Genomic DNA, 10,383 nt, shown 5'->3' with positions numbered 1-10,383 from the left:
CCCCCTTCCCGGCCCCTGGCTGGGTGGCATGTATGTGGCCCGTATACAGTGGTTGCCACTGCACTGCCGCGCCTGCGCTGCTTGCCCACAAAGCCATGCGGGTAGCCATGAGATGGTAGCGCAGGGTGCAATGGCAGAGTTGCGGTGGTGGCCTCCGTGTGCGAACCCCGTCAGGCCGGCCGGTGTGTGTGGCCTGCAGAGTGGCACCCTGCCCACACCCCCAGGCCCTGCTCCAGGGAGTGGGCACAGGGGCATGCTCTGCCCCTTCTTGATCTACCTCCCCAGCACCTTCCCCCCGCCCCCACACACATTTACCTGCTGGAGTGGATGTCAGTGTCTGTGAGTCTGTTGTGAGGAGCATCAGGAGGGCTGTTGAGGCTGTGGGGGAGAGTGCGGGGCACCAGTTGCACGGGGGGTGGGGTTGTGGGGGGCCTTCTAGGATCAAGGGGCGTAGGGCATGGCTCTGCAGTGACAGCACTTGCCCGCAATGCCCCCCCCCACTGCCTCAGCCAGCACGCAGCCACCACTACCCTACAGCGCCGCAGAGTCATGCAGCCAGTCACAGGGCATAAGCAGCGGTGCAGTAGTGTCTGCTGCATGCAAGCCCCCCTTTCCAGCCCCTGGCTGGGTGGCATGTATGTGGCCCGTATACAGTGGTTGCCACTGGACTGCCGCGCCTGCGCTGCTTGCCCACAAAGCCATGCGGGTAGCCATGAGATGGTAGCGCAGGGTGCAATGGCAGAGTTGCGGTGGTGGCCTCCGTGTGCGAACCCCGTCAGGCCGGCCGGTGTGTGTGGCCTGCAGAGTGGCACCCTGCCCACACCCCCAGGCCCTGCTCCAGGGAGTGGGCACAGGGGCATGCTCTGCCCCTTCTTGATCTACCTCCCCAGCACCTTCCCCCCGCCCCCACACACATTTACCTGCTGGAGTGGATGTCAGTGTCTGTGAGTCTGTTGTGAGGAGCATCAGGAGGGCTGTTGAGGCTGTGGGGGAGAGTGCGGGGCACCAGTTGCACGGGGGGTGGGGTTGTGGGGGGCCTTTAATTTTTATCACGGATTTGGGGTTTTTAAAAATCAGAGAATTTGCAATTTTTAAATCAGAGAAAACCAGGATCCCTGCTAATAACTAAGAGAACCTCCATTTCACATGAATACGAAAGTGTCTAACATACTAGTAAATTATCTCTAAAACAATACTTTCCTGTCATCAATGCCAGAGTTTCACTTTTCAAGAGTGCAGCATTTGTAAAACAACATACAAAGTGTTGCCTGACAATGTTAGCATTAGAATAATTTACCTCTCCTTCAGCTCCTGCTCCTGACGGCATCTTGGTAACATTGAATGCTACTCGTCTGGTCTGTGTGTTGTATACTCGCATCACCCTGCATAACAGAGAATACCAACATATTTCTTCCTCACCAAGCTAATCCTTGATTTTTTCATAGTTACAGCACATTCTTCCCTGGATCCCTTGTTTCAATCAAAACCTTTCAGGATTCAACTCATCTCAAAACTGTCACATGACAAAAGACCTTACTATTAAAAGAGCCCTAAAACAGAGGGCATCAACAAATAACTAAGTCACTGAATGTCCTTGATTTATTAAGAGCAGCTTTATTTGTAGAGCATGTGTACGTGTCATTAAGGAAGAATCAGGGTTCATGGAAACATAAAGGACCAAGGCAACTTCCTGGCCTTTCCCCAGTGGCTCCATCCTACAGAATAGAAGCTTCCACAGAGGAAAATAGATGGATTCCTAGGCCTTTGTGGTAGGAGGCTTATAAATATGAACTGAATGAACTCCTGTGCAAGGCTGTCTTTCTGAATCTGCAGGGAAATGTGAAGCATCCTAATTCACCTCATTAAGCATGCTAACTTTCAAGTCTCAAGACAAATGTCACTTTATTTTACTGAAACACCAAGGTCTCGTGTTTATTTGGCATGGCTGAATATTAGAAGACATGAGATTCATTATGACCTAAAGTCCTTTTATTCATCCTCTCTCTCTGAGGCCACTATAAGATCTGCCCCAAAGCTCAAATCAAGGAGTGATTTCTCCAGTGTGTTAAAGCAATTTTCTTTGCAAAGGAAGCTACACAGTATAAGGTTTATTATCCAGCTGTGAAGCCTATTAAGAATAAGATATGTATCCTACACAATTTCAAAGCTGAACTACAAATTTAAATTGAATTTGTTAATTACAGATTTGTTTGCTTATTGACCAGGTTGCAAGGGGAATTCAGAAAAGAAACATGTTTTATTGGACTTAAACATGGTCGTTTCTCTTCTGTAACACGCTGTCAAACCTAGGCTCATGGAAGATGTTTGAGAATACATTGTATTGGGACATAAAGTACACACTTACAATATCTTTGACAACCCAGAAAGTGCCAGCTGATTTCATGGAGAAAAAAAAGTAGCCGTTTACTTAAATGTCTACATTTAGAGTGGCATAAGAGTGATGGTGGAGCCAAGATGGTGAAGAAATTAACACAAGATGGTGAGGCAAAGATCTTTTATTGGACCAACTATGTAGTTGGGGATAAAGTTAAACAAGCTTTTGAATGCAAGGCATTTTTCCTCAGATCTCTGATCAGGCTCAGACTGTGGGTGACAGTTTGCACAGAAATAAATTGAGCATAACTTTTCAACTCACCTTTGCTATTCTCTTTCAAGGATTAATTTGAAAGCAGTTAAAAACTGCTTCTAATACTAATAATTATGAAGAGAAGGAATTAAATACCCCTTTCTTGACTTAATCTCAGCTAGCATGGAACAGATTTAAAATCTTGTTAAAAATGTCCAAATTAAAAATTTTGAACAACATGGTACAGCTATGAGTGGGACAGGACCCTATGCCTGGTAACCACAAGTGGCACCTAAGTATGGGATAGAAGAGCCGTCCTGGTCATTTTGTTAAGTGTGCAGTCTACATTTGCACAAGATAAAGTACTGTTAAAAATTAAACATTTTTGCACATTACAGTATAGCCTTAAGACAGACAGGATACTGCACATGGAAACCACATTAGTATTTACTTATAGGATGGTAAGAGAACACTTAAGCCAAAACTCACCTATCACAGCTAAGTGTTGCAATGTACTGGCCAAGAGGATCCCAAGTTATTCCTTGTACATAACTTTTGTGTTCATTTAAAATTGAGACTTTTTGCCCTGAAAATACAAAGAGTTTCAAAAACTAAAACTGAAGAGAATTATTTAAAAAGGAATTAAAAACAAGGCCAAATATTCCAGAATATACAGCAATACACCTTTTTTTTCCTTTTTTTTTTTTTTTTTTAAACACTCAAACTGATAAATGCTTTAACAGCAATTTAATAGTGACAATTGAAATGCAAGTTTAAACTTTTTTTCCCCCTCCTTTGTGGCTTCTGCTTAGTTGAACAATAAGGTTCAGGCTTTGTAATATGCCTATTTTGTTTATTAAGTAACAAGACATTAAACTTATATGCATTTCAGATTTTTTCTCCTGAGTCTTGAATGGTCATCATGTTGGGTACTGAACTACAGACCTGTAGCACAAAAGCATGAGTCAAAATTTAAACAAGAGGCAGGCTCTTTCTCTTGGGTGATGATGGCAACTGGCTAATTCTTAGTAACTGGCCACAGCTAGAAAAGGTTGTGGGACAGAATGACCCATGCTGGGTCAGAGGCATTCAGTTAGGTAAGCACTACGACCCAGCTGCCACCATTGTTTGTCTGTGTGGCAGCATGGAGAGAATGCCAACAATTGGTGATTGAGCCTGCAGTGGCATGCAAGTGCCTGCAGCCAAAGCCCCACATCTGTAAGCTGGATCTGGCCCATGGGCTGTCAGTTGTCAACCCCAGTCTTACAATGTAATAAGGTCTTACTACTCATAATGATATGTAGCTATCAGCCTTGACTCAGTTGCAGGGTGTTGAACATGCTGGGCTTGACCCAGCTAAGCACAGACATAACATTTATGAACACAAGCAGTTCCGATGAGCTCATCTCTGGGTAGGCTGGATGGGGGCCAGAGATCTCAGCACGATCCAAGATCAAGCTCTGGTGGCACTTACTACCCATTTTATCTCAGGTAGCAAGCCAACATTTAGGGATATGTGGATTGCTTCTGTTAGGTGTTGAAATGGATTATATACATCAAATATTTCTCTGGTGCAATTATGTTTAACTATAAAAAGAAAATGCAAAAATCTTGTTTCCCTGAACAAAGTAGGATCAAACAGCAGGAGAGCTTGCTTACTCCCACTTTTGAGCAACTACCACTCTGCTTAGAAAGCTCCAGTGGCTCTCTCAGGGTCATACTCCTAGTGGTTCCCCGATTCTCTCTCACTGGTTCTCTCCTGGTGTGCTGCTTCGGACCTACACATCAATACAGCTACAATCTGATCAACCCTCCTCTCATCACTGTTACCACAAAAGTGGCATATTTAATTACTCCCTCATTTAAACTGAATGAAAAGTGGCCAAGGATACCCTCCAACAAAAGACATTTTTTCTTCTTTAGGTCTCAAAGCATTTTACCACTTATAAGATGGTTACTGAAAGAATGCTAGCAATAGGCAAAGGAGTAATCCTTATTCTACTTTTATATGTGAAATAACCAACCCTCAGAAAATAAGGGCACTGTCAATATAATTCACAAGACAGTCTTTTAGATGAGAACAGTACTCAGTCTCATGACAGCCTTTGTTCCATCACATTTGTGAAGGACTATAGTTGCATATACCTCCAGGGACATCCAACCACACTTAAACAAGCTTGTTACAATAAACTCAAGACCAAGGCTGTTCAGCTCCAATCTTACAAACATTTCTGCATGTGAGTTATCATGGCCTTCACTGAGTTTAGGGATTACTTGTGCAGAGAATATTTGAAGGGCCAAGGCTATAAAGTGTTTTTAAGGGTTTTCCCTCTCCCCCAATCCAGGTTTTGCTCATGGAGATACTTTCATCCCATCTTCAAAAGTTGGAGAATTAACTGGATTATGTTACCACAGAAAAAAGCACTTCACTTACTTTGCTTAAACACCAAGGGATACAATTTACCTCCATATGGGAGCCTCAGGAAAGAAAAATTTAATTTAGCAATTACCTTTATTGACATCCCACATTATAGCTGTGTTATCTACTGATGCAGATGCCATGTAGTTTCCATCAGTGGTCCAGCAAATATCATAAACATCTTCTAAATGGCCTCTGGAACCCAGTAGAATGGAAGACAATCATTAATTATATAAAGGACAGTTGTGAATAAACAAAAATGACATTGATTTTTTTAGTATTAAAAAAAAAAATTGCAAGAAAAAGTTACCACTTAGGAAATAACTAGTCCCTCCTTTTTATTTTTAAACAAAGCAGTCACATTTAGAATATGGAAAGTAGAAAATTTTAAAAATAAAATTAAAATATGCCTTCATAATTCACCATAGTACTGTCACAACCCAAAGGGTGTGATTTGTTTTTGTGTGCTTCGGCACTGCTAAATTGTTCCCGCTAAATTACAGCTTCCTTGCACGGTGGAGTTTTCTGCTGCAAAAGAAGCCCCTGGTGCAAGCGAGAATTTCCCGCCAATTTGAAGCTTTCTTTGCAGGGTGCATTTCTTTGTTGCAGCACAGAAATGCTCGTTGCAGAGTTCCCGCCATTTGTATGCTAATTCGAGTCCCATTATTGGCCAGTTCTAAATTATTCACACATGGCGGCTAGTGATTGGCTTGCTAGCCGTATAAAAGGCTTGAGTGGTTTCCGCCCAAGTTGGAGGACTCCACGAACACCGGGAGGAGGAGACTTCACGCTGTGTGAAGATCTCCAAGCGCTGAGGATCCTTACAGACCCAGTGCATTTCAAGCAGGCAACAGAGGTCTGATCAGCCTCTAGCCTCTCCCTGTCGCTGATAGATTCCTAGACGTATCCCTCCCTGCGCGCAAAAGAACCGGACCCACGGAGCCTAGCAAACTTCGTGTGGATGAGTGAGCAGAAGGACCCACGGAGCCTAGCAAACTTCATGTGAGTTTATTCAGAGCTCTTTCGGACGAGTACTTTCTTCGGTTGACACGACGGGCTCGCATGTTTAGAGCCTTCAGCCGGATTGGGCTAGAGTTCACGAGTTTAGAACTCTTGTCCGCCTCTCTTCTTTCCTGTCTGCAACCGCAACTCAAGCAAGTTTTCCAGCCTACACCACGACCATCTTTGGTGTAAGTAAACAATCTTTAAAACTACCGCTAAGCGTTTGTGCCTAATTCCAGCTCGTTGCCCTCCTTCTCCGATCCAGCGTGCCCAGGCTGCTGGCCAGCAGCCTGCGTGCAGCACGAAAAAGGGCTCGGGTTGCTCCCGGCCCGCACAAGTACCAGCACATATTCCAAAGGAAATAAAAACTGACTTCATAAGTTACCTCAAATGCAAGATTAGAGAGCTGTAAAATTAATATTCCTAGGTTCTATATAATGTATAATAACAGCAATAAAAAAAATAAAAACTAAATACTGCATAATTGCAGCAACAAAATGAAAAAAGTGAGAAGCATTGCTATTCCTGAAAACTTTCCCCACCAGGTAAGTTAAATAAGAAGTTTTCATACTATGTAGAGTCAACTAAAATGTAGAAATCTAAGTTTACACTACATCTTAACTAATATCTTCTGATGATCATTCTAGGTGTGTAAAATCACCATTAAAAAATTATTTTAAAAAGGTTGAGAAATACTAGAAGTATTTTGTGAAATGGTCACACAATGAGACCACTGAAATGATAAATATTTATCATGCTTTCTTTTTAAGATGCTAAGTTTATTATAGATACTAATTCTAATTACTTTTCTTCAGAAGCTGTCCAGTTTCTTAGGTAATTGCACAAGCACTTTTTAAAGGACTGTTTAAACTTCAGGATATGCTGTTGGACTCTTACACACACACGCGGAGGCTGCTCCGATGTGCTGGAAATACAACGCTTCGGAACAGGCTCAATTAATCGAGTCTGCTGAAGCATGGAAACTGATGCACTCCAGCAGACTTCCACATCATGTGCATCAGAGTTGCTGCACAACTCTGCGCTGAAAAAAAATGGCAGCAGTGCGCTTTGAAATAAAACACGTTCGATAAGCTTTAGTTCAAAGCACCCCGCTGCCATTTTTTCAGCGCAGCAACGCTGATACACATGACATATGGGAGCTTTTAACTAGTGCGGCTCACTAATTAAAGTGCCCACAGCACATGTAAAAATGCCCTTAGATTCTACAACAAATACTGGATGTTGTCTTTTTCACTTGGAGTGAAAACAAGATTCAATTTAATAACAAATGTAAAAGTATGTAGCATGTTTGATGTCTTGTCCACTAACAAGTATACTGAAACTATCATTCATAGTTAATTTGCAAAACTCAAATGAATATACATATTTTTTTAATAAGGATTTAATCGTTTGAAATGAACTGTGTATAAAGATGATAAAGCCTTTATGTGAACGTTGGCCTGGACCGACAGCTAACTTTCTAAGAAACATATATTTTTTGGACTTTTTTGTTGAATTTTCCCTAATATTTCTAGTATAAATCCAGTAATTAAAGGTATATTTATTTAAAATGACCCGGTGCAAATGCAAGTTTCATAGATGTAGCTTTTGAAGTTATGATAAATTTGAAATATTAAGTGCTACAGAACATGAGCGCCATGCCACACAGATGTCGGATCTTCTGCCCTGAGATGGAGGACATGGGCTGGTACAGTACAGAATAGCAGATGTTAGCATGAAAGGAATGCATCATGGAGCAGACAATTTTTGAAGAACAATGGAAGGATTCTGCATGTGGTAAGCAGAAGCTGTTTCAGATAAATGGAAACACGGGATGAAGGAAACTCATAAAAGCCCAAGTTACCTTAATGTTTTAACAACAGTCCAATTCTCTTTGTTTAGTTGAGCTTCATCTTCATCCTGAAATGCTATCGGTTCTGGTTCTTTATTATCATTCAGTTTCCATAGTAATATCACAGCATCTGTGGGAAAAAAAAAATTACTTAGAACAATTTATTTGTGTTTTCTTCTTGCAAGGTTTATCCTGCTATTATACAAAATATAGAAATCAGCTAGAGCTTGTCTACTGTTTAGGCGATGGACCTGGGAATGCTCTTCTCCTCTATTCTCTTTTTAGAGTAGGGACAAGAAATAGAAGCATAAGCTACTTGTGAGCTATATTGATTTCCTTCTTTTTTAGTAAACAATTTGATTATGGAGATTTTTCCAATATTCAAACAGGAGTTACACCAACTGCCAAAGAAGTGACTTTCAATTAGAGTTAGCTACCTAACTACTCTGCCTTTTCAAAATTTTCCCTTAAAATACTGCATAACTGCATTAAAAACAACCCAGAACTATGCAAAACCTTTGCTAAGGTGGTTAGGAGACCAGACTGGGACTCTCAAACTCTGGGTTCAACTGCTAAACTCTGCCAGACTCCTAATATGGTCCTGGGTAAGCCACTCAATTTCCCTATGTACAAAACAGGAATAACACCTTTTTTACATCTGTAAAGTAGATAAATTAGTTCTCTATTCTCATAAAACCCTTGTGAGAATAAATTCTGTGGGGTTTACAAGACACTTGGACACCATGCTCCTTGTTGGTGCCAAACAAGTCCAAAGATGGAAACTCGTTCACATCTCCTAAATTTCCATGCTCACCTTTACTCCAGGTAGGGGGGGGTGTGCGCGCACGCGCGCACACACACACACACACACACACTGTATAAATACAACTTCTTTATGTTGGTCTTTTATATAAAATATTACTCACCATCACCTCCGGATGCTAAGATCTCACCACTGGGAGAGAAACGCACAACATTAACAGCTTTGGTATGACGAGCTAGATTGGACAAAAATTCCACAATTGCTTTCCCATCTGGTCCTTTTTCCACTTTCCATATCTAGTTACAAAAGTATCACAGATAGTAAATATCCTTCTTTACCTGACAACTCAGTCTTATAACAACTGTAACATTTTGTGTGCAGCATACTTACATATCAAACACTGAGCTGAGAGAGAGTAAGCATTTCAGGTACAGAACTAAACAACTCTCATCTGAAACTTTCACAACTAAGCCATGGTGACGTCTTACTAATTCCCATTCTACAAATTATTTTCATTTCCTGATAGCATCCTGACAGCTTTCTGTCTAAGCAAATATATTGCCAAGTCTTCCAGGAAGTTAAGAAAAAAAAAAAAAAACAACAACACCACTTTTTTTTTTTTTTTTTAAATGTACATACATGTCTGTTCTCTGGCTCTGTGAGCCTTTAAATAATAGGATGAGTCAATCAACAGATTTAGCAGCATAAAGACTCGAGCACAAATTAACCAACCAAAAAAAAAAAATGAATATATTCATCTTAATATCCCCAACCTTTCTACACCTCAAAACACCTATCAGCTGTCATGCTGCTTCCTCTATCCCAGAACTCCAAGCACAACACTGAGTAGAGGTGCACAGATACAAAGAAAATTTTCTGCATCAGATATTGGCCCAGTGCGGCCGATAATTTGTCCAATAAATGCCCGTGTGTGCACGCAGCCGCAGTGCAACATGTAGGCAGTGAGGAGCACTGACAGCGTGGAGTGCTGTGTGCAGCTGGTAAGTCTGGTGTGGTGGGAGGGGAGGGGGGAGAAGCATGGGGGAGCAAATCAAGGCCCCTGTGGTGAGGGAGGGTGTGGGGTTGGTGCTGGGGCTGCCCAGCCAGGGCTGGGGCCAGGGCAGACGTGGGAAGGAGGCATGGCTTGTCAGGGGGTCCTGGGGAAGGGTGGGGGGGCAGATCCCGCTGCTGCGTGACACCCATCCAGTGCTTGTCTGGCAGCTCCTGCCACTGTTCCTGCTGCTTGTCCAGGACAGCATGGGGGGAGGGCATGTGGCCCTGGATCTGCATGGGGCAGGATGGGCTGGAGCTGGGCCTGTCCCTGCCCCATTCTCTCTCTCTCTCACCCCCCTCCCCTTCTACCACACCAGACCTACCAGCTGCGTATCAGAAATCGGATTGGCATCGGCCTATATGCCTCCTTAAAAATCGGCTACCGGTATCGGCCACAAAAATCTCTATCGGTACACCGCTAACACTTAGGTTTTGCTGCATATGCTGAAGTTATAAAAATTTGAGCTGATTTAGACAAACAGGTATGACCAGGAAAGACAGGGAAAACAGATTTCAGTTATGAATGAAGAATACCCCTAAGTTTAAATCAGAGGAAGAATGGGGAGGGTCCAGTTTTCCAATGACCAGAAGTGTAACAGGTCACTAGGGCATTTCAATGTTAGTTTTCATTTATAACTCAACCCAAACACCAAAGATGTCTGAAATTACAAAAAATGAAACTCTGAATAATGGCATTATTGCTTGCC

At 42.4% G+C, this 10,383-nt stretch overlaps 1 protein-coding gene and 1 long non-coding RNA gene across 2 annotated transcripts in view; one reads left to right on the top strand and one right to left on the bottom strand.

The window, feature by feature from the left end:
• Window positions 1-10,383, bottom strand: part of CHAF1B (chromatin assembly factor 1 subunit B) — a 26,739-nt gene that overhangs the window by 11,911 nt on the left and 4,445 nt on the right. The window contains 5 exon segments of the mRNA XM_025212043.1: window positions 1,298-1,382; window positions 3,077-3,173; window positions 5,098-5,201; window positions 7,873-7,990; window positions 8,787-8,919. Coding sequence (XP_025067828.1) covers window positions 1,298-1,382; window positions 3,077-3,173; window positions 5,098-5,201; window positions 7,873-7,990; window positions 8,787-8,919 — 537 coding nt within the window.
• Window positions 9,534-10,383, top strand: part of LOC112551370 — a 5,114-nt gene continuing 4,264 nt past the window's right edge. The window contains exon 1 of the long non-coding RNA XR_003095663.1: window positions 9,534-9,624. This is a non-coding gene — a long non-coding RNA (uncharacterized LOC112551370). The remainder of the gene's footprint in view (window positions 9,625-10,383) is intronic.

This window comes from Alligator sinensis, unplaced genomic scaffold, assembly GCF_000455745.1.
Source record: "Alligator sinensis unplaced genomic scaffold, ASM45574v1 scaffold69_1, whole genome shotgun sequence".
NCBI classification, from domain to species: Eukaryota; Metazoa; Chordata; order Crocodylia; family Alligatoridae; genus Alligator; species Alligator sinensis.
This window is presented reverse-complemented; position numbering and strand designations above follow the sequence as displayed.